At 39.9% G+C, this 25,625-nt stretch overlaps 1 pseudogene and 1 gene segment (V, D, J or C); one reads left to right on the top strand and one right to left on the bottom strand.

Moving 5' to 3' along the window:
- Nucleotides 1-4,336: 4,336 nt before the first annotated feature.
- Nucleotides 4,337-5,856, bottom strand: LOC131923897 (tripartite motif-containing protein 30A-like; annotated as a pseudogene).
- Nucleotides 5,857-17,986: 12,130 nt separating this feature from the next.
- On the top strand, nt 17,987-18,495 carry LOC131923906 (immunoglobulin heavy variable 3-73-like). The segment is given in 2 exon segments: nt 17,987-18,056; nt 18,161-18,495. Coding segments are annotated over 2 exon segments (381 nt in total).
- Nucleotides 18,496-25,625: the final 7,130 nt, after the last annotated feature.

Below are 25,625 nucleotides of genomic sequence, written 5' to 3'. Positions count from 1 at the left end.
GAAAGAAAAACTGGTTTTCTCTGTTTTTGCTTCTCACTCACTAAGGGCGGAGAGGCTTGGGAGCTTTTTTTCTCTCTGATCATGAAAAACTGTTTTTCTAAAGTCACATTGCTTATATCTCACTGTTACTATCAAGGTGCTGCACGTGGTAATATTTCTCTTCTTTTTAGTTGTGAATCTAGCCTTTATCAGCTGTGCCATCTCTGGTCTCAGGATTTTTTTTTTTTATTTAGCAAAAACATTTTGAATCTCAGCTGACCTAGGCATCATATTAGTTGACCCATTAAAAAGTGAATTCTACTTTGGATTCTCCATTCCTTCCACCTCAGATACATCTGTGTGTCAGAACACTTGTCCCAGAGTGTTGACTCAAAGCCATTCTGTTATGCCTCAGGAATGTGTCATATAGTGAATGGGATCCACACATCACTACAGCTGTATTACCAACCCTATAATGCAGTGCAGGGATTTTATGAGGTCAACTGTGCATAGTTCTGGTCTAAGGACTTTGCTATAAGGGGGTTATTCACGCCCAAATTTGGGATTGTTGGTACAAAAATTACATAGTTTTGCATTTTTATTAAATACATAATATTAAACAAAAATACATGTATTTACACTGATTTTTCCTATTTTTTAGAACTGTCAGTGAAGAAATTACTTGTAACACAGCAAAGAACTGTAAGTTATGTGTGCAAATACACCTGGGCCTGCACTATCTGTGTTTGATCTGTGATTGGTGATCTCCTCCTACAGAGTTTCATGGGAATGGAAACAGAACCCAAGCACAGACACTAAAACACAGTGTCTCACCCAAGGGATAAAATCAAATCAGGACAAATGTGGCCTTATACCATGTGGCCCCTACTCAGTTAACAAGAGATAGCCAATCAGTTCTGTGATGTGTTTTAAATTCTGAATGACCACTAGGGAAATTCTAGACAACCCCAAGATGAGACACAATGTGTGAAAATATCCCTGGTACTCATAAAATCACAAAGAAGGTGGCAGAGTGTGCATGGTGGTGGGGATCCCCCAAAACTTGCACTGCACAGCTGCCTTTCCAGTGTTAGGATCTGGTTTCCCTAAGGACACCCACAGCCAAAAGATCAGGCATAAAGAAAAAGGGACTCAAAGATGAGATTTCCAGAGATGAAGAAGTAGATGGACATCCAGCCAGGCCAGCCAGGACTCAGAGACTGTCCTCCATTGTGAGGATTCTCTAATGATGGTCATGCCTCCAACTAAACAGTGCAAAGTGGTCATTGGAGAAAGTCACAGCCTGGAGGATGAAGGAAAGAGAGGAGGCCATCTTCATGTTCATATAGCAATGCCTGGATGACATGATCCACATGATTTCTGATTTGTCTGGGAGTGGGTTAACAGGGTAGGCATCAAGAAAATTTCCCTGAGGTCTGTGCCTCTAATAATTCTGGTCAACACCAGGTAAATCACCCTGTCTAGGCAGGAAAATTGAACTGTACTCTGTTCCCTTTTTATATCATCTGGCGACTCCCCCAAGAAGAATAGCACCAGCACCCAGTCTTAGACTGGAAGCTGACCCCTTATCTCCTTTACACAGGAGTCTCCATCAAAGTATGTGTCCTGGAACTGCTTTTCTGCCTGATGGCTATTCCCTACAGTGAATGTCATAGCATTTAAGGAGAAGAAACTGGGCATGTAGCCCTAGATTTTGTTTACAATTGATGATGCACTGTCATCAATTCTCAGATGCACTGCCCTGGGACGTCTGCAGGAATCAGGCCTGGCCTCACGAAAACCTTGCAGATGCTGACACTCATCTGTACTGTCTGGATTCTATGTAACAAATCATCATATTCACTGGTCTAACAGCATACAAGAAATGGTTAGAATATGTTGGTATGATACTATGGACTATTGGAGACACAGTTTGTAGTTGGGACTTCCAGCAGCAGTATCAGTAGGGACAACTCCAATTTCCAAGTTTCCTTAAATCTGCACTGTCTACCATGTCTGACTGTGCCAGCAACATGGCAGGAGACTTCAATGTGAACGCAAACACAAACCTCCCTACAGATTTAACAAGTTTTTCTAAAGCTGTCATCCTGGCACTTAAATTGACTATCTTTTTAAATATTAAAATGAGGATAAGCATAGTAATAAACTGCATAATTCGATCAACATTAATCTTCTCATATAGTTGTTCCATTGTCAGACTGCCTAAAATTGCAAACAAAGCCCAATTTTCTTCCAATGTACACAGAAAACCCATTTTTTTTAATGTGGAAAAAATTTCTCTTTTAAACAGTTTCCTTTAAAATATCTGATATGTTAAGTGACTTACCAAGTCTGCGTACAACAGTAGAAATCCGAGAGGATTTCAAAACAGCCACCTAGTGTCTAAGGTGTGAATCCAGAGAGAAAGAGAGACAGAGAGAGACAGAGAGAGAGAGAGAGAGCAACCTCAGCCACAAGTTCTCCCTAAGAGCTTGAATCCAGCCACGTGTTCCCGCTTGAGCCTAGTCAAGGCTTGACTCTGGCTTCCTTAAGCTCCAACCACGTGCGTTGGCTTTACAGGCAGGGGCCCTGTTTGGCAGGGCAGGCCTGAGTTGTTTGTAGCACCGGCTTTAAGCAAGTAGCTCAAGGTTAGTCCGGCCTAAGGCCAAGCCGACCTGGGCCCGGGCTAGGGAGCCGGCGGCCCAGAAGGGAAACTAGACCTGTGGGCCGCCCAGGCGGGAAACCGGACCTGCCGCCAAGCCAAGTTAAGCGGTTTTTAATGGATTCTTGTCACGTTGTCAGTCCCTGTTCAGGCGCCAAGTGTACATGCAGCCAACCGTCTTATTAAATAAGAAACACAGAGCCGATTCAGAGAAGAAAGCCAAGAGGTCAGAGCTAAGAACCTTACCCTTCCTGCTTCAGCCAAGAGAGCTCTCTGAAAGGGACCTACTTCCTGTGTGTATGTCTTTATATAGTCTAGCTGTTCTGCCTTCTCATTGGTTGTAAACCCAAACACATGACTGCCTCGTCATTGCCTGTTTGTAGAGACTTCCAGGTCTTCTATGGTTGGTATTGAGATTAAAGGCGTGTGTCTCCAATGCTGGCTGTATCCTATTACACAGAGAGATCTACCTAGCTCTGTCTACCAAGTGCTGGGATTAAAGGCGTGTGCCACCACTGCCACGTTCTTGCTATGGCTCTAATAGCTCTGACCCCCGGGCAACTTTATTTATTAACATACAATTAAAATCACATTTCAGTACAAATAAATTACCACCATATTTAACCATTTTAAAGGTAGAGCTGTTGGTGTCTTTGGAATATCATCAGTTGTTGTGTCCTGTTCTTGTATAATATGAATGGCTGGTGACCACTCATTAGGATAATATCTTCTAATATTTCTCTCAGAAACATGTACTAGTTTATGATTTGTTTCTGAGATTGGAGGGATGTTAATCTGAGTATTCCATTGTTGTTTTTTTTTTTTTAGTTTAAGTGGATGCTTTATTCTTAGTGAATTTATTCTTTATTTAAAACTTACATCATTCATGTTGCATCAGTGTGTACTGCAGCATGTGTGTGGAGGTAGAGGAAAATCTGGAGGATTGGCTGCCTCCTTCTCCCAGGTGGATTAGAGTGATTGAACTGTCATTATGCTTGCTTTTACCCTCAGAGTCTTTGAACAAACCCCACCTTTCTTCTCTTACACTAATCTGGAGTGTAGGTGTACTATTTATACAAAAGGGTAAACAAATTATAATAAGGATATGCCTTTGAGGATGTTATTCAGGGTTACAGTGCTGTGTGGAGTGGCAGGAATAGAACCCTGGTACTCTGAACTCAGTCTTAGTGGGTACCATTGCAGACGTTTCCTTCTTAAGTTTGGATGAAGCACAAGCCTTGTGGTTAACCCGACATACCACTAAGGGCTCATTCCTAGGCTAGAGACTCCTGCATATAGTTTTCAAAACTAATAGACAAAATGGAAAAGAATTTTCATCTGTTGTCAGGGGCAGAAGGGTGGGCTTGTGCAGACACGGCAGAGCTGAGTCGAGTGTCTCAGTGGTAGAGCACCTCCTCAGCACGCACAAGGCCCTGGCTTCCCTCTGTGGCACCACAAAACAGGAAGTGGGGTTAGCAGAGGCTTCACCTCACCTAATGAGGAAAGAGTCATTTTCTTTGGGAATATGGGAAATGATGAATTATTGCCTTGTAACCAGACAAGCAACTGGATCAAGGAAAAGAATCCATGCTGGTTTGTATTGAGAACTGAAGTTCATTAAAAGGGAAAGAGCAAAGGCAGAAAGAGTTATGATGCCAGGGAGCTCAGGCATATGAGATATATCAGACATGGGGCACTGTGCAGTTATGGGTGAGGTTTAGGAGGGTGGCCCACATACTGTCATTGGCTCTGAACATGACATAGGATTAAAGTATGGATAAACTTCATCAGGGAAGGAAGGTTCACAGAATCTATAGATGAGAGCTCCATGGTTGGAAATATCATAAAATGAGAGAGTACAAGCTTCTCTGTCCAGGAAAACTCCAACACGACTGGGACGACCAGTCAGAGAGAGGACCAAGACACTGGCATTGTGGGTGACAGAACACTCTTCAAAGGCATTATATACAGATCCATTCTTCATCCCTATAACCCAGTAGCCATATTTGGGCTAATAATTTACATGTTGTTTAGCATCAGGATTATATTGGACTTTGATGCCCTTTTCATTCCCTGCACAAAGTTGAAGTTTAGCACATTTTCCATCATTTAACCCCAGGAGCCAGGCATCATTTCTAGACACATCCATTTCCCAATAATGTTTCCCTGAGTGGAAAGCTGGGTATCCCAGGACACCCAAATCATAGGTCACAGAAGTTTGCAAATTTCTTCTAGAATCATTTCGATGTTGTATTTGTCTTTTGTCCTCGTTAGTGACAATATTTTTATTTCGAACTCAATGCAGGGTCACGTGAACCCAGTAGTGTTGAGCATCCATGAGCCCTTGAAACACTTGCAGCATGCCTTTCAGATCTGGTGCTCTGAAGATTGTTCTCTGTTTTCTCGGGACCATATCAGGCTGTTTCAGTCTTAAGGTCTGACTCCTTGTTAGGACAGAATTCACATCCTGCAGCATTTCCATGGTTGAGCACTGCAAGTGATACTCCACATCTGAGATGAGGTCTCTCACTGACTCCCTCTGCTTCACCAGCTCACTTTGAGACTGTGCCAGGCTGTTCATAATGTCTTCCTCCTCCTGCTTCAGCTTCTGCACCTCATTCTTCTCCTTGGAGCTCAGAAATTCCCGAAGTCCTTTAAACTCCATCTGAACTTTTTCTACATCACCCTGTATTTGGTTCTTCCAGAAAGTTCTCTCCTGTTGAAGGTCATCTTTCCACTCGACATTTCTTTTCTCATTTGTCATCTGTTCCTGCGGAGCTGCCTGGAGCTTCCCTCGTACTTATAGAGGCCACCTCTTCAATGGGAGCTGTTTGGTGACCACAGTGAACTCGAGACTGCTCACAAAGGCTACAGATTGCCACAATGTCCTTTTAACAGAAGAGCTGGAGTTTCTCTCCATGTTGTGCACAGACATTCACCTTCTGTTCCTCCTCCGTGCTGGACTTGAATCCTGTTAGCCTCTCCACTATGTTGGCCACCTGTCGATTAGGCCTCAGATTCACAAACAGGTATCTCACTTGGCACACAGGGCAGATGCCCTCCCCTTCTTTGCCTTTGCTGGACTCATAGTTCCATGTGATACAGGCTCGGCAGAAGCTGTGACCACAATCGACACTCACAGGTTCATTCAGGAGCTCCAGGCAGATGAGACAGGTCACCTCCTCCTTGATCATGCCCAGGACTGATAAGGCCATTGTTGCTGTGATCCTGTCTGTCTGTCTGTCCTGACTCTTGACACTTATGCTCAGGTACCTCCTCTCCTTGATGGCATCCTTCAAAAATGAGTATTCCATTGTTGCAACAAGTCTCGACCCCACAGGTTCATAGCTATGTTAGCCACATATGGTTTTAATTTTCCTCTCTGTCCTTCTGGACCTATACATTCGAGCCATCTTGCACTCTGTTTCACTTGAGATAATGTCCCAATTCCTAACAGTTGAATGTTTACCTTCTGAAGAGGCCAAGTTGGATGCCAAAATTCTGGTGCAATTATGGTAATGTCTGCACCTGTGACTACCAGACCAGACAACAAAACACCATTTATTTTAATTGTTAATTTTGGTCTTTGTTCATTAATAGAAGTTTGCCAAAAATTTTTCTTTATGTTTTCTCCTGAATTTTCTATTCTCTCTGTTTCATCATCCTGACCAGCATGATTTATTCCAATAGGCATTTGGTTATTTAATTACTCTGAGTAGGGGTTTCCTCTACGACTGCAGGAAAGGTTTGAACTGGATTTGCTATGGGGGCCTGCATGAGGTCCCTCTGGGAGTTTCCCGAAGACTGAGGCAAAGGATTACCTTGCCTGTCCCTTATTGATCTACATTCCTTGGTCCAGTGTTTTCCCTTACCACACCTGCATACTCCAGAAGGAAGGGGCATTCTGTTGCCATTGTTCCTTGAAGAAACATTGTTTCTAGGAATGACCTGTTTACAGTCCCTTTTCAAATGTTCTTGCTTTCCACATCCAAAACATCTAACATTCCTCAAACCTTTTGAAATTGCTTCTCCTACCCACATATCATTATGGTCATGAGCCTCAACATTAACCATGTCTCTAATCGAATCTTCCAAAGGTGCAGATCTTGCCTTTAATGGCCTGATTATTCTTTTGCATGCTGCATTTGCATTCTCAAAGGCCAAAGATTCAATTATTATCTTACTAGCTTCTGAATCCAGGACCATTCTCTTTACTGCTGTAGCCAGTCATTGTAAAACATCTGTGAAAGATTCTTTGGGGACTTGTATAACCTTTTTAAATGACTCAGTTTTTTTTTCCTGGTTCCTCAACTCTGTCCCATGCATTCAAGCCTGCCGTTCGACATAGAATTAGGGTTTGGACATCATTTAAACATTGTGTTTGTACTGAAGCATACTGACCTTCTCCAATAAGCTGATCCTGGATGACTTCTATTCCTTTATCCCTCCATTGCTTTTCTATGTTTTTAGCCTCATCCCTGAACCACATTTGCCACTGGAGCCTTTGACTGGGTTCCAGAACAGCCTGTGCTGGCTCCCGCCAGTCCTGTGGTATAATTCTATTATATGTTGACCAAGAGTTTAACATTTGATTTACATATGGGGAATGCATGCCATAAGATACTATTGCCTCCTTAAACCTTTGTAAATCTAACATTTCAATTAGAGCCCAAATATTTTGTGTAGTCATTTGATTAGGCAACTGCTGTACAGTTACTGGATAAATTAAGGGTGATTGTGTGAAAACAGGCTTTCTTTCTGTAACCTTATGATCCAATCTTGAAACAACTTCACTGTTAATTTCTTTTGTCTGAATTTGTATTTCTCTATAATTCATTTTTACAGGTTTAACAAGTTTTTCTAAAACTGTTATCCTTGCACTTAAATTGACTATCTTTTTAAATAGTAAAATGAGGATAAGCATAGTAATAAACTGCATAATTTGATCAACATTAATCTTCTCATATAGTTGTTCCATTGTCAGACCGCCTAAAATTGCAAACAAAGCCCAATTTTCTTCCAATGTACACAGAAAACCCATTTTTTTAATGTGGAAAAAATTTCTCTTTTAAATAGTTTCCTTTAAAATATCTGATATGTTAAGTGACTTACCAAGTCTGTGTAGAACAGTAGAAATCCGAGGAAATTTCAAAACAGCCACCTAGTGTCTGAGGTGTGAATCCAAAGAGAGAGAGAGCAAGAAAGCATATCCACAAGTTCTGGCGGCTAAAGCTTAAATCCAGCCATGTGTTCCCTCTTGAGGCAAGTCAAGCCTTGGCTCTGGCTTCCTTAAGCTCCGAACACGTGCGTTGGCTTTACAGGCAGGGGCCCTGTTCGGCAGGGCAGGCCTGGCCTGAGTTATTTGGTTTTTTTGTTTGTTTGTTTGTTTGTTTTCATTTTTCTTTTTTTTTAATCCTTTTATTTTTATTTTTTTTTTAATTTTTATTTTGCAATACAATTCAGTTCTACATATCAGCCACAGATTCCCTTGTTCTCCCCCCTCCCGCCCCCCTCACCTTCCCCCCCAGCCCGCCCCCCATTCCAATCTCCTCCAAGGCAAAGCCTTCCCCACAGACTGAGATCAACCTGGTAGACTCAGTCCAGGTAGGTCCAGTCTCCTCCTCCCAGGCCGAGCCAAGGGACCCTGCATAGGCCCCAGGTTTCAAACAGCCGACTCATGCAATGAGCACAGGACCCAGTGCCACTGCCTGGATGCCTCCCAAACAGATCAGGCCAATCAACTGTCTCACCCACTCAGAGGGCCTGATCCAGTTGGTGACCCCTCAGCCATTGGTTCATATTTCATGTGTTTCCATTTGTTTGGCTATTTGTCTTTGTGCTTTATCCAACCTTGGTCTCAACAATTCTCGCTCATATAAACCCTCCTCATTCTCGCTAATTGGACTCCCAGAGATCCACCTGGGGCCTAGTCATGGATCTCTGCATCCAGATCCCTCAGTAGTTGGATGAGGTTTCTAGCACGACAATTAGGGTGTTTGGCCGTCCCATCACCACAGTAGGTCAGTTCGGACTGTCTCTCGACCATTGCCAGCAGTGCCTGAGTTATTTGTAGCACCGACTTTAAGCAATTAGTTCCAGCTGCAGCTAACCTCTTGGGGCTACGGTCAGTCCAGCCTGAGGCCAAGCCGACCTGGCTTCGGGCTAGGGAGCCGGCCACCCAAGCAGGAACCACACCTGCTGCCAAGCCAAGTCAAGTAGATTTTAATGGATTTTTGTCATGTTGGGCGCCAAATGTAGATGTAACCATCTGTCTTATTAAATAAGAAACACAGAACCAATGCAAAGAAGAAAACCAAGAGATCAGAGCTAAGAGCCTTACCCGTCTGTTGCAGGTAGACTCTTCAGCCAAGAGAGACCCACTTCCTGAGTGTTTGTCTTTATATAGACTTTCTGTTCTGCCTTCTCATTGGTTGTAAACCCAACCGCATGACCACCTCATCACGGCCTGTTTGTACAGATCTCCAGATTTTCTATGGTTAGTATTGAGATTAAAGGCATGTGTCTCCAATGTTGGCTGTATCCTTGAACACACAGAGATCTACCAAGTTCTGCCTACCAAGTGCTGGGATTAAAGGCATGTGCCACTAACGCCCAGCTCTGCTATGGCTTGCTATTACCTCTGACCTCCCAGCAACTTTATTTATTAACATACAAATAAAATTACATTTCAGTACAAATAAAATATCACCATACTTAAGAACTGAGTAGCCTACTCAGAACTTCTAATTGCTGCTCACAAATCATAGGCAGTTCTGAACTGCTGCCATGTGCTTCCTCACAAACAAGCATATGTCTGATTACATTTTACAATATGTGGTTTCCCCTTCCTGTTCAAAAAATCTTCTAGAGACCTTTTGCTATGTCATAGTCTATGAGAATTTCTATTTGCTTAATTTCTAATAAGCGTATCATTATTTTTCTATGGTGCCTCTCAGATATCCATTTGCCACCTGCTTTCAGATGAAATAAACATAAACATAAGAATAAAACTTTCCATGTTTTCCACAAAGGTCTATAATTTTAAGACTTGATGAGGATGAGTTCAGTTGGAAATCACAGGGAAATTTAAATAATCTAAAATCATTTCAATTTATTTCCTCTCCTAGGGAATAGAAGCAAGATCTTCCCTGAGTGAATGCTATTACTGCAGATAGATGGGAAAACAAGATGTCTCCTGTTTCCTGTTTCCAATGTGTTAATGCTCCAATAGAGTAGAGGTAATTAAATTTTTTCAATCAATGCATATTAGAAATTTGAATCCTTTTAGCGATTAATTTGCAACCCAATGTCCCATGTAATGATGTCTTTGAAGATGGTTCTTATACACTCAGCTTGTGAAAAAGCCTAAGGGACCATTGTGCACATGTCAACTTATCTCATCTACTGTCTCTTTCCTAACTCTCTTCCATTGACAACAGAATTTTCCTTATCACAGTTTTCTGCTTCTTTCTAGTGTTTCCTTGTTAATGTTGGCTTCATGCTTAATGCATTGGAACTCTTTGTTGCTTCTGAAGCTAGGGAAATTGAAATGTTTTACCTGTGAATTAGAGAAGTATCACTGGGAGAAGTGATGGGGTTTTTTTGTTAGTTCATTTGGGTTACAGATTTCTGTTATCTGTAAAAGGATAGAGAGTCTACTAGTACAGACCTGAGCCTTGTCTACATTCTATTATATTGACAGTTTGTCTTAAGATAGTTTGGAGCCGGGCGGTGGTGGTGCATGCCTTTAATCCCAGCACTCGGGAGGCAGAGCCAGGCAGATCTCTGTGAGTTTGAGGCCAGCCTGGGCTACCAAGTGAGTTCCAGGAAAAAGGCGCAAAGCTACACAGAGAAACCCTGTCTTGAAAAACCAAAAAAAAAAAAAAAAAAAGAAAAAAAAGATAGTTTGGGAAACAAACAGACTACAGAATATGGGTTTACTGAGATCAAGATCAACACAACTCATTGAACAGCATAATATGAACATTAAAAACCAAGGGATCCATGGTCTGTTATCTAATGTCCATGTGAGGGTCAGCCCACATGACTGCTAATGATCTATGATGACTACAGTGGACTTGCGTGTTGATCACACTCTGGACACAAGGAGTGTTTAGATTAACCTTTCAATATTCTCCAGATATACTTAAGAAAAGAAATAAATATGTGAGCAATATTTAATGAATATGAAATGAACTTTTTCCCTAGGATTTGGGCAAAAAAATCATTCAACAATGATATGAGTCCAGTTGACACTAACCTTGCAAGCACTAGCAGTTACTTACTGAGCCAGGATTCCCTGATTATGGTCAGTAAGAACTGAATTTAACTAGGCCAGGATGGAGGGGGCACAGCAAGACTAATGCTGTGACAAGTTTATTGTGAACAGTAAGACTTTCAAGACTCTTATGAAAAACAATATAACAGCAGTTTCTAGGATCACTATAATGGTACTTAATTGGATACTATGATATTTGCAAGTTATATGGATATGAAATATTAATATTTATGACCAATTTTCTTATCAAGCTTCTATATGCTTTGAAGACTTCTAGGGAACATAGAGAAACAGAGGTGGGCCTGAAAGCTTCACCACCAGCAGAAGCAGTTTGGTTCATCAAGAACTTAAAGGCACACAGTGCCCCAGCAGCCATGGGCTCTAACTTGAAAACATATGACATGTGCCTCTTAAGGCAGCAAGACTAGAACAACTACATGATTCTCTGCAAATATGGTGAGCCAAGGTAAACAAGATGTTTATTTTTTTCTAGGAACAGTTATTTGGCATGTGATAATTCTTTGTAATAATTCTATAGTACCAGTGGATGGCATGGAATGGATCCAAATGCCACAATGGAAGATCATGGCATTAAGAAGAATTTTAATAACTATATAGGAACTTAAAATCAGTCTCTGCATATCCATTTAGTATAGCCAGTAAAATTCATCCCTGTGGCTGAGCTCTCTGAGCACCAAAGTAGCAAAGATTTGTCACTGCTCAAGACAGAGAATCTTGAGTGTAAGCCATGGCATCCCAACCTGCAGAGGAGCTCAGGACCAGCAAGGGGAAAATGGAGCCAATAATCAGCAGGACAGAAGTAAGATGAGGTGTGGACTCAATAGCTTCTCTGGACACTTTTCTTAAAGACTATTAGCTGAATAACACATGCTGCAGTCTCCAATTTTCTATTTTTTAATTCAGACTTCAATTTACAAACATAGTAGAAATTCCCTGTCAAATATTATACAGATTTTTATTTTCTTATTCATTTTATTACACTTTATTTATTTATTTCTGAGTTTTGAAAAACATGTTTTTTCATACAATGTATTCTGATCAGTTTCCATACCCAACTTCTCTCAGATCCTTCCCATGTTTCTACCACTCAACTGGATGACCTTTCTTTTGCTATATAAAAAACAAACATATAGACAAAAAAAGGAGTTAGAAAAGAAAAAAAATAAGGAAAAAAGCTGGAGGAGCACACACCTGCAACCTTCTGGAAAAACAAATTTTAATTACTTGTACATTCAAAAAGATTACAAATTCTCCTAATATATGAGTTTTTGAAAATATCATGCACATTATCCTAATCACTACCATCACCTGTAAATCAGTTTTGTCAGGAAAAGGACAAAATGTCTAGGTTGGGAATCTGTTGTGAGACTAGGCTTTGATTATATCCACAGAGCCTGTGTAGGTCTCAGGAATGGCTACTTCCTCAGACAGGATTAGGATTTTGACCTCAGCATCCTGCTGCCTGACCTGAAATTCCTCTACCTCCTTCTTCTCCAGTTGGACTAGGTCCTTATCTAAGAAGTACCCTGCCTCATAAATATGCAAATCATATGAGTCTATGGTGGTAAATAAAGAGATGTCCATACCCCACAACATCATATGATCAGTGTCCTCTCCACAGTCACTGAGCACACAAGGTCCTCATCATGAAATGGAGCTAGATCATCCTTTTGTTGATGGCAGTAGCAACAGATAAAGAGCTCCAAAGTTCTGGACATAAGGATGGGCCATACACTCAGTCACTATGACATCCACCCTACTTTTCTCCCCACAGATGTCTACTCCCAGGTCTACCTTTAGCAGTCTGGGGCTGAGCTGAGTTGGCCTGGGGCCTCAGTGAAGATGTCCTGCAAGGCTTCGGGCTACACCTTCCCTGACTATTCCATGCACTGGGTGAAGCAGAGTCCTGGACAGGGTCTGGAGTGGATTGGATGGATTGGTACTTGAGGTGGTAATGCTGGCTATGCACAGAAGTTCCAGGGCAAGGCCAGGCTGACTGTAGAAAAGTCCTCCAGCACAGCCTACATGTATCTAAGCAGTCTGACATCTGAGGACTCTGCATTCCATTACTGTGCAAGATACAGTGTTGTAACTCACATCCTGAATGTGTCAGAAACTCTAGAGGATTAGGAATCTGCCTTATGACTGAAATATCAGAGAGATTAGCCTGGAGACTTGATCAGAAATAATCATTCTGAGTGTCCATTTGTCAGCAGCCATCTCTTCACAGTCCTATAAGGTGTTTGTCACTATTTCAAAAGGACATCAGAGAACAAAGTAATGCTGATTCAGGGTGCTACCTTTAGTACTCCATACCTTGACTATATCTTTATCAGTGACCACTTCCATTGACATGCTTCTTCCGTAATGAAACAAAAACCAGCAAGCTCTGGTAACATATTATACACACACACACACACACACACATACACACACACACACACACACACACACACACACACACACACACACACATACACACACAAAGGAGAGAGAGAGAGACAGAGAGACAGAGACAGAGAGAGACAGAGACACAGAGATAGAGACAGAGACAGAGAGACAGAGAGAGAAGATAATTTTTGTTCTTAAAGGCAGCAAGGCCCAATTAGGACCTCTCTTTCTTTTTTGATTCTGTCATAATTTCTCATATCTGAATCTAATCATTTCTGTCAGGCATTCATTTGTGTTTGTTTTCTTTTCATTAGGAGAACACATTCATCTGGGCACTACAGTGGGTGAATATCAGGAACAAAGTAATTCTGCCATTGATAGCAAGGTTCAATCTGACTATTTTTGTTATAACTGTAACAAAAACAAACAAACAGCACAGTGAGATTCTCTCCTTTGTACACTGTTTTTGTTTGTTTGTTTTTGTTTTTGTTTTTTACTCAGATCAAAGCCAAAAAAGTGTGGAAACAAGAACTAGTGACTAGAAAACCCAATTTGTTTCTGATATGACCTGGCCATTCTCAAACACATTAGCACCCATACATTAGAGTTTGAGAGCTGACTGGGATCTTTGTTTGACTGCCAGTACATTTATTTTCATCTGAGAATTTAGAGTCACAGTTCATCATTATCCTTCTGTATACCCTGGGCTTTTTCCAAAGAATCAAAAGATAATCAGGGAATGTCTCTTGTACCAGTTAAAGGTGGGCAGAATTTTTGTGTACTCTGAGGCCAAATGTCCTCCCACTGTCCTCTGTGAAACATAAAGTATCAACAACACCATGAACTCTCTTGTTCAAATACAAACAAACCATAGATTCAAGACAGACAGGAAAGAAAGGTTTCTTTATGTGTGAATTCCGGGGAACCATCAACAGACAGACTAAGAATGTTCTAAATGTTGGGTTATTGTTAGATTTGAACTGACTAGACTCATGTAAGGATCATAGTACTGACTTCATTTGGGGCAGGCTGAATTTTGCAAGGAGTGTCAAAGCTCCCATTCTCCACAGAATTCCATCTTATGGATGCCCTGATGCACCACAGTAACACAAGATTCCTAGGACAACCTTCCTGACCTGTACAGGAATGCTGAGAGAGTATAAAACTGCCTACAAACATTTCAGAGCAATTCCTATGTTGGAGTGTGATTAATCAATTGCAGAGCATATTCTGTAAAGGATACAAAGGGTGACACAGTCTGATATTGTATTTTATGATTTTCAAATGACATCAAGGACATATGATCAATAACACTGCTAAATACTTTTGCCATGAGACAACAAAAAGGAAAAACAATATAAACTTGTTATGCAGAACCTTAAGTGCAGGTGTAGAGAGGCCCACAAAGGTGTTTCCTGACTATAGTCAGAATTTTTTCCTCTCATTTAATTATATCCAAGGCCCAGGGGACCATCTCCTAGAAAGATACAAGATCTGTCATGGAGAAGTTGAGGTAGTTCCTAGAATATATGTCACTCTACTGGGGATGCTACAATAGCAGATAAGACTCAGTTCAAAGTCCCTCCAATGACCTTGAAGACAATTCATCTCATAGTAGAATGAATTCCTCTACAGGAAAACAAGGACCTGGCAATCTTGTCTCATGGAGAGGCAATTTCAAGGCTCTTCATGTTGAATCTTACCCCCAGTCAGGATAAAGTGTCATTTCCTGGGGATGAGACAAGACTGGAGAGATGGAAGCAAGGCCCCATAGAGGAGGCTCTAGATTACTCTACACCTTTTGTTAATCACAGACTTTATTGCTATATTACTTTAAAAATGTTTAAAAATGTTACCTGAGGTACAGGACTGTCTCATGAAACACAGTCCTCATTAGAGTAATAAGTAATACTTAATAATTAAAAAAAACAGAAAGGTTCAAGTTTTTAAAGGTGTTTACAGAAAAGTAATAATGAATAAAATTTACATATCATTGTTCTTCAATACTGGGTATCACACACCAGTAGTTTTGCATGAATCAACACTAAACTACATCCTTGAAAACTATCTCCTCAACTTAATATCTAGATTCAACATTCACAAAACTTTGCTAAACTTCTGAAATTATCAAAATTATATAAAATTGGCATTTGTGGCAAAGAAAACAAAGGAAGTCGTGTATTATATCAGAAATACACGATAAATAATATTTAGTTCTTCAATTCTTTCCCTATTATTCAGTTTTGTCTCATTCATTTGATCTAGGCACTCATATAGCTAATACTTTCTCCACAAAACTCCTTATACAGCTGCAGAAAATGCATACAGGCCTCCCTACGCTCATGAAATCCAGCCCATCCCTAACCTTGCAGCTCTTGCTGAGGAGCCCAGCTGTAGATTCCAAGATCTTTCCATTCAGTAATAGCCCTGAATAAAAGCCACTCACCAAGGAGTTGCATGTGAGAGGAGATTTCCTTGTTACTTTTAAAATTTTTGGAGGGGCGGTATATAAGACCCTTTATTAATAAATAAGTAAATACAATAAATAAAAAAGAAATTGAAAATGAAGTACAAACAGAAACAGTATGTACTCACTCATAAGTGGATACTAGATGTAAAGCACAGAATAATCAGACTACAACCCATAGCTCCAGAGAAGATAGGAAACATGGAGGACCCTAAGAGGGATATATGTATTGCCCTTGTAATTGGAAATAGATGAGCTCTCCGTAGTAAACTGGGGGTGTGGGGGACAATAGAGGGTACAGATTGGGGAAGATGAGGGAACAGGATGGTCCAGCTGGGGGAGGATGGAGTGGGAGAGCAGTGAACGAGATATCTTGATGGAGGGAGACATTATGGGGTTATGCTATGGAAAAATTCCCAGAAATCCACAGGATGACCCCAGATTAGACTACTGTGGAGAGGGTGCCTAAACTGCCTACACCAGTAATCAGATTGATGAATACCCTAACTGTCATCATAGAGCCCTCATCCAGTAACTGATGGAAGCAGATGCAGAGATCCACAGTCAAGCACTAAGCTGTGATCTGGGAATCCAGTTGAGAAGAGGAAGGAGGGATTATACCAGCAAAGGAGGTCAAGATCATGATGGGGAAATCTACTGAGACAATTTAATCAAGTAGTGGGAACTCATGAACTTTAGCCTGACAGTTGTGGAACATGCATGAGACCAGACTAGGTCCTCTGCATATGGGAGACATTTGTGTAGCTTGACCTGTCTGAGGGGCCCCTGGCAGTAGGATCAGGATCTATCCCTGGTGTATGAGCTGGCTTTTGGGAGCCCATTGCCTATGGTGGGATGCCTTGCTCAGCTTTGATGCAGGGTATGGGGCTTGTTCCTGCCTTATCTGAATGTAGTAGGTTTTGCTTCTAAAATTCTTTAATTAATTTTTTGAGAATTTCTTGTCCTATTTTACCCATCAATATCCCTACTCAAATTCTTCCCATAACCAACACTCACTCGCTTTCAAATTCTGACTTCTTCAAATTTATTAATACTTTTCCAGTCATTCTCTCTCTCTCTCTCTCTCTCTCTCTATCTATCTATCTATCTATCTATCTATCTATCTATCTATATATATATATATATATATATATATATATCTTCCCCCATCTGTGTGTATATGTGTGTGTATGTGTGTATGTGTGTGTGTGTGCTTGTGTGTGTTTGTGTGTCTGTGTGTAACATTAAGCTCAGTTGGTAGTGAAAGAAAGGCATGTCCTTGAGGATTGAGAAAGCAGAAGGGTATGGTGTGCTGGTAAATAGACCCACTAGTTGTTCTAGGGAGGTCCCAGATGTGCTGGGAGTACCTTTGTGATGGGGAAGGGTAGGTCTCTATGGTAGGTGGGCTAGATCAGCTCTGTAAGAGCTAAATAGTAAATACAGGACTTCAAAATGTGTTTTTATCATTGTTCAAAGAATAATCTCAGGTAGTACAGTAGTTCTTTTATTTTGGGGGCATCTATCAGAGACCTTTATGTCTGATATACTGTACTACTGAGCTATGGTTTGGCCACATTTTATTAATTCGGTCTAATGCATGTGTTCATTATTCACTGAACCTTATAACATGCCTTGACTAATTATAGTTTAGTATTCCTTATCTAAATTTCCTATAAAATTATTTAATAGTTTAAGCAAAGTCAGGAAAAGGATTTACAAATACAGAGCATAATACAATAAAGCTAAAAATTATATTTCTATGTTAAAACACAAATTCATACTAAGTAAATTTTCTTTTTTGATTCCTTTTTCTTCTCTACTCTTTTGACAAACAGTTTCATATACCCCAAGCATAACACAAACCTTTGATTCTCTGGCCCTATCCTCTTGCCTATCATAAAATAGTGAGGATGAGCACAGAGCTTCAGGCAAACAAAAAAATACTCATCAAATAAGCTGTGTCCCAGGACAATAAATCACTTCAGTGCTTTCAATGCAATTTTGGTCTTTATTTCATCTCAGACATTGCATCATGGTTTGTCTTCACTAAGGCTCCTGCTCCTGAGCTCATAATATAGCAGGAAGATATGCAAATTATGTTCCCCTCTTCTCATGAAAACCAGCCCTGACCCTACAGCTCTGACAGAGGTACTAGCTCTGTACTCACAGGTCTTCCCATTTATTGATCATCCCTGAACACAGAACATCTAACATGGAGTTGAGACTGAGCTGGGTTTTCCTTGTTGCTCTTTTAAAAGGTAACTTATAAATAAGGAAAGACACTCAGTGCTTGAGTGAACATGAGTGAGAGGGACAGTGGACATTTGTGAGAGTTTACTGACAAGATTCTCTATTTTTGCAGGTGTCCAGTGTGAGGTACAGCTGGTGGAGTCAGGGGGAGGCTTGGTACAGCCTGGAAGTTCCCTAAAACTCTCTTGTGCAACATCTGGATTCACATTTAGTGACTACTGGATGCACTGGGTCCGTCAGGCTCCAGGGAAGGGCTTGGAGTGGGTTGGTGTAATTAAACACAAACCAGATAACTATGCAACATTCTATGCGGAGTCTGTGAAAGGCAGATTCACCATCTCAAGAGACGATTCCAAAAGCAGCCTCTACCTGCAAATGAACAGCTTAAAAGTCGAAGACACCGCCATTTATTACTGTACTATAGACACAGTGAGAGACCTTCAGTGAGAACCCTGACACAAACCTCCCTGCAACAGTGCTCAGCACCAGCAGGGGGCGCAGAGAGCACATGAGAAAAAGGGACAGTACAGGAACAGGTTCAGACATAACTGAGTTGTGGTTTATGTGGTCACAGCTGTCACCTCATACACTGATTTCTCAGAATGTTCTCCATTTTTATGTTCTGTGAAGTCTGTGATAATAGAATTCTCTTTTGTCACAATTTAAGGTATATACCATACAGTCTAACATAAATTACATGTAAAAAATCACCTCTGATAGCAGAAATGATTCTGGTGAGGTCAAAGAATCACATGCTAAGAAAGGTCTCCAGTATCCCTGATGATTTTCCCTAATGAGTTTCAAAGCAAAGCCTTATCATTATTCTGATTAGGACATCTTTGGGATTAGGTGAATCATGAGGGATATGAGGTCATACTCAGTAACCTACATCCCTAATAGGTTTCAAGTCTTTCTGCTTCCATAAGAACTATGCACAGATATGCCCTGTTTGTATTTCTAGCTGATTCAGTTACTTAATCTGTAACTTTCATCATCATATCTCCAAGTACATTTTGTTCACCTAACTTCCAGTCTTTGTTCTTAAACAGACATGACCCACTTACTTTAAGCTCTGCTGAGACCTAGGCTGTAACTCTGTGGGGACTTGGGGAAGGTTGTTAATGTACAAAAAATTAAAATATTAAAGGAACATGACTGGTACCAGGTATGGTGAAGAAGAAAGTTTATTAAGGATATGTGGGATAGCACAGCCAATGGCTGGAGCATATGGGAGAGTCCAGAATGGACTTAAGTGAGGAATGGGTGGGGGGAGGGGAAGGGACAGAGTAGAACAAGGTGAAGCAGCCAGGAGGCACAAAAGAGAGATGAAAATGAATAAGCAACTAAAATAATTGGATTACATATGGAAGAGCTTCTGTGGGAGGGAAGTCCAGCCAGGAGAGCCCTGTAACAGGTATGAACTGAGGGATGCAGGGAGAATCTGGCAACTAGTTTCTGATTTAATATATTAAATAGGCACCTCAGCCATTTGTTCCATGTTTGAAACTTAACATCCCAGCCTTTTTATTCAATGCCCATTATCTTCTTTGACATAAATTGGTGCTGCCAGGATCAGATCATAAAATAGAATCTATGTTCTTATAATATGATAAATGTCATATTCTATATATCTCTGAAGTGTTTGAAGACATCCTGTCTATCTAAAATATATTTGTTTGATCTTGAAAACATACCTAGTATGACTACAAGTTCAATTGTAATAACTAACTACTAACTTTCATTTCTTTATATCCTAATTAGTTGATAATAGTAACCTTCAAAGACTAGCAATTTGCACTATATTGTTAAATGAGCTGTATAGGTACAATACCTTGAACAAGATAATAAGTGTATGTACAGTATTTTCTAACAAATTTAATCTCAACTTTGTATCAATATACAAAATTTATATACAATATACAAAAATCCAATCCAATGTAAATATTTAAAACTAGAGTTGCTTTTTAATAGTAGATTCAATAATCTTCCATTTTATCTTATATCTATATTCCTGCTTTTTCTTTTCAGACTAGATTCAATAATCTTCCATTTTATCTTATATCTATATTCCTGTTTTTTTCTTTTCAGACTAGATTCAATAATCTAACCTTTTATCTTATCTGTATCTTTTTTCAGAGTAAACTCAATAATCTATGCTTTATATATATATATATATATATATATATATATATATATATATTGTCTTCTCTTTTCTTTTCAGAGTAGATTCAGTAATCTATCCTTTTATCCTATCTTTTTTTAGAGTAGATTCAATAATCTATCATTTTATCCTATCATTTCTATATAATACATTTCTATATCATATCTCTCTTTCTTCTTTTAGAAAGAGATTGACTATGACCAATAACAATTTTTAACCAATCTCTAAACAAAGTCAAACATCCATAATCCATTGTTTGGGAACGTGGGCATAGTTTTCTAGGCTACTTCTGCTGACATGGGGCATTGGTTGTTTTATGGAGAAATAAAGAAAATTTAGGACTATGGCCAAGTCCTCATTGGAGTAGTCTATGAGGCTGTATCATCTCAGCTAGCCATCCCAATAATGTCCTGAGCAGTTTGTAGTCCAAAGTTGATTTTGGGGTGGTGTTTGTCAGCTTCGCATTATCATTGTCCTTATGGAATTGTCATTTTGTGGTCCCATCATCTTTTTGGAGACTTCAAAGATTGCTGTTAGGTGTGGTCATGGTTCACTGAAGAAAATCTTTTTTGTAGGACATTTTTTTCTAGATGATTTGTCCTTTTTCTTTAGATGTCTCATTTGTCCAGTGTTCTTCAGATTCCTTAGCCTTCAATCTCCTGAAAGACAGAAACAAAACCCTTCACCAACCCTGACTTTGGGGAGGTTTCCTTCTTAATCTTTATCAATTTTGCTTTATGGTATCTCCTTAAATTTTTGGCTTATTTTCTGAAGCTGTTCTATCATCTAGAACAGTATGGTTTCTTGCAATAGGCATTAGGTTCTTTAAGTGCTCTGGGAAGGGTTTTCTTCTACAGTAACAGGAAAGAACTGAACAGAATTTGACATGAGGGCCTGCAAGAGGTCCCTCAGGAAATGTCCCAGCAGGAAAGGATAAAGATGACCTTATCTGTCACTTGTTGATCTATATTCATATTTCTAATGTCTGCTTTTGCCAATCCATCAGCACAATCCAGAAGGGAGGCTCATTATGTTGGGTTTATTCCTTGAAAAACCATTATTTCTATGAACAGGTACTTTACAGTCTCTTTTTAGATGACTTTGTTTACTTCAATTAAAACATTCGACATTACTACTTTTCTTTAAATCTCTGGAAATCACCTCTCCTATCCAAGCATCATCATGATCATGGGGTTCAACATTAATTTTACCTCAGATCTATCCCTTGAGAGTGCTGATCTTCCTTTAAAGACCTAATTATCCTTTTGCACTGTGAATTAGCATTTTCAAAGGCCAGAGATTCAATTACTATCTGTCTAGCTTCTGAATTTGGTATCATTCTATTTACTGCTAAAGTCAGTCTTTGTAAGAAATCAGTGAAGTTTTCTTTTGGTCCCTGTATAACTTACATAAATGATTCAATTTTCTTCCCTTCTTCATTTCTGTTTCAAGCATTGAAGGCTGCCATGTGGCATAAAGCCAGCATGTGGTCATCATATAGAAATTGCTGTCTCTATTAACATAATCTCCTTCTCTGGGAGATTTCAAGACCTCTAGTTCTACTTCATTGTTCAATGGTCTTAGCCTCATCTCGACAGCAGGACTCCATTGTAATTGGGGACCAGCCTCTGAGACAGCTGTAACCAAATCTCTCCAATCTTGATGAACAATTCTATTACAAGTTGATCATGAGTTTTAACATCTTCAGGAAAGATGAGTAGATGCCATATGAGACTATTGTTTCTTTGACTCCCCTCAAGCCTAATGTTTGCACAAAACTCCAATCAGCTAGTACACAGCCTTGAGCTTTGGCAGTTCCTGTAAGATTACTGGATAGTTTAAATTTGGCTGTTTGAAAACCTTACTCTTTTTCTCTGTAACCATATAGTGCTGAGATTGGTTCACCTTTAAATTCTTCTGTCTGGGTCTTAATATCACTATGATCTGTTTTAACAAGTTTCTCTAAAGCTTTTATCTTGGCACTCATATTGACAAACTTTTTAAATGATAAAACAAAAATGATCAAACAAATAACATTTATGATTGACATTATATTCATCCCATCAACATTAATTATCCTCTCATTTAATTGTTTTATTTTTAGATTGTCTAATGTAATATCAAATAGAAACTAAACACCCTTCCTTGTAAAAATATTTCCCATTTTAATGTTGGTTAAAACTTTCTTTTAACTAATTCCTCCATTTAAGAAATCTTAATTGACTCACCAAATCAATCTGCTGACAGTGATGATGCAGATGACATTGTGGCAGCAACCCAAGGAAGGGGTCCAGAAAAAGCCAAAAGCCACTAGGAGAGGAAGGAAGCAAAAGATTCAGGCATCTCACAGAGAAAATGTGTGAAATGTGGCTGACTTCTGTGATTTTGGGGTCCCCCCAAAATGCTATGGAATTAGCTGCAGTGAGGCTACAACAAAAACTTAGCCAGTGTGTTAGAGAGTCTGACCCACATGGGTTGAAGACTCAGGTCACATGCAGCTCAGGCCTCAAAGGGGGACTGCCACGCCACAGTCAAGTGAACTTTTCATGAATTTGTACCCCATAAGTGGAATGCCAGATGTAACAGACATTTTAAATTGTCTTATAATAAAAGAAACCATGAGCCAGATACTGTGGTAAAAGCTGAAAGATCAGTGAAGCAGAGCAAGCCACAGCCAACTTCACCTCAACAACTCCTCAGCTGATCCTGAAAGCCTCTGGGTCCTTACTTGAAAGGACTCAGTCAAAAAGAGCCTTTTGTTCCTGTCTCCTCATACCTTATACACAGTTTTCCATGCTGCCATATTACTTTCTGGCTCTATTTTCTCTCCTAGAATGACTTAATCTCATGTAGCTCAGTTGGTAGAGCATGAGAAACTTAATCTCAGGGTCATGTGTTTGAGTCCCATGGTGGGCACCAGATGTTGTTTGAATCTTAAGTGGTCTTATTAATAGAAAACCCTGAGGCAGATATTGGGGTAAAAGCTGAAAGATCAAAGAAGCAGAGCAAACCAAAGCCAACCTCACCTGACCAACTACTCACCCAATCCTGAAAGCATTTGAGTCCTCATGCAAAATTCCTCAGCCTAAAAGAGCTTTTTTTTTCCTGTCTCCTCACAACTTATATAACTGTCTTCACCTTGCCATATTACTTCCTGGGTTGAAAGATATGTGTGCTTCCCAAGCAAAGGCGTGAGATCTCAAGTGCTGGAATTAAAGGTGTGTGCCACCACTGCCTGGGTCAGTTTCTTTCCTAGACTGAGTCAATCTCATGTAGTCCAGGGTGTCTTTCAACTCACAAAGATCCAGAAAGACCTCTGTCTCCTGAGCACTAAGATTAAATGCGTGTACTGCCTGACATCTATGTTTAATCTAGTGGCTTGTGCTGTGGGATGTCTTTCTGTGTGCTGTGAATATATGTTGTTCCCATTGGTTAATAAATAAACTGTGTTGGCCTATGGCAACGCAGCTTAGAGGCAGGCAGGAAGTCCAAGGAGAGAGATAGGAAAGAGAAAGTCGATGTGAGTGAGAAGTGATACTGCCATCCTAGAAGCAACATGTAGTGGGATGCAGGTAAAGCCATGGAACACATGGCCATACATAGATTAATAGTTATGGGTTGAGTTAAACTATAAGAGATACCTAGCAAGAGGCCTGCCATAGGCCAGAGCATTGATAATTAATATTAAGCCTCTGAATGATTATTTTATAAGTGATGCAGTATAGATGTAACCATCTTATTAAATAAGAAACACAGAGCCGATTCAGAGAAGAAAGCCAAGAGGTCAGAGCTAAGAGCCTCACCCTTCCTGCTTCAGTGATCCTCTTCAGTCAAGAGAGCTCTCCAAAAGGGGGCCTACTTCCTGTGTGTATGTCTTTATATAGTCTAGCTGTTCTGCCTTCTCATTGGTTGTAAACCCAAACACGTGACTGCCTCGTCACTGCCTGTATGTACCGCCCTCCAGGTCCTTAAAGGTGTGTGCCACCACCGCCACGCACTTGCTATGGCTCTAATAGCTCTGACCCCCAGGCAACTTTATTTATTAACATACAATTAAAATCACATTTCAGTACAAGTAAAATATCACCACATTTCCCCTTTTCTATTTTAATAAAAAGGGAAAAAAAGAAAAAGGTTATAACTAACAAAAGAAAAACTATATACAAAAGAATAATAACTATATACAATATATACAAGTAATAAATATCTAAACAATGTCTAGTCCATTTGTATTTGACAAATTCAGAGAAAATAATTTCATTATCTATCCTATTTTGTTAAGTCCAAAATGTATCTAATTCACTTTCTATCCTAATTAATCTTCAACTATAACTAACCTTCACCTATAACTAACTAATCTTCAAATCCCTCAGAGACCCAAGAAGGAAATAATATTAGCTAACAAAAATAAAAACAGAAAGTGCATGCAAGCAACTTCCAAAAAATTTGTGAGTTGACAGAAACAGCCAGCTGCCTGTACAGTCACCTGAGGTTTCTCCGCAGTGCTGGGGCATCATCTTCAGCCTATAGGCTTAGCATATCTGACAGACTCATTTGTGAAGTAGGATGTACACAAGGTCAACAGTTCAACCTCACATTGGGTGAGAGCAGTCCATGTACCAGAAACACCTGAATTCCACTAGTGTCATGTCATGATTCAGGATTTTAAATTCTGGAAATTGTTGATGGTTTTTTAATTCAGCTGTCCATTCTTCTTGGCTGTGTATATATGGCATCATCTCAGCATCCCGTTCTTCTCCACATCCCTCTGTCAAATGCCAGTCTACTATTGAGAGGCGTGAGCTTAGTTACTCTTCAAGAATAACTGTTTCAGCTGCTGTTCCATAGCACATCAGAAGCCATCGGCCCACTGCCTGTTCAGCTGCCTTTGAAGAAAAGGGCACTGTACCTTTTCCAAATTGCGAAGGCCACTTCAGGGATGGTGCCATATTGTCCTGGCCTCAGAAGATGCCTTTTGATAAAGCCATAACCACACTTGTTTTGGCAAGAATCATTAGTCCTTTGTTTCATGTCCTGTCTGTCCATTTGGTCCTGTTGATTAGAGGATACTTTGTTGTCCAGTGGCTAACTTTTGCCACAATGAAAGTTAACTCCATATGCAGTTTCTTCAATGCCCATATTTTCTCTGAAGTAGATTGGTACTGCCAGGAGCTGACATGTCTCATAGTCATAACAAAAAAGAAAAATTTTCTAAGTTATTAAAACATTTTAAATGCCATATTCTGTAGATCTCTGAAGGTTTTGAAGTTGACCTGTCTAAAATATATCTGCTCAATTTTTAAAACATATCTAATATGACTTCAAGTTCTATTGTAATGTCTAACTACTAACTTTCATTTCTTTATATCCTAATAGTTGGTAATAATAACACTCAAGGATCAGAAAATTGCATTGT

This window comes from Peromyscus eremicus, chromosome 14, assembly GCF_949786415.1.
Source record: "Peromyscus eremicus chromosome 14, PerEre_H2_v1, whole genome shotgun sequence".
NCBI classification, from domain to species: Eukaryota; Metazoa; Chordata; class Mammalia; order Rodentia; family Cricetidae; genus Peromyscus; species Peromyscus eremicus.
Note: the sequence above shows the minus strand (reverse complement) of the source record. Positions and strands in the feature narration are given on the sequence as shown.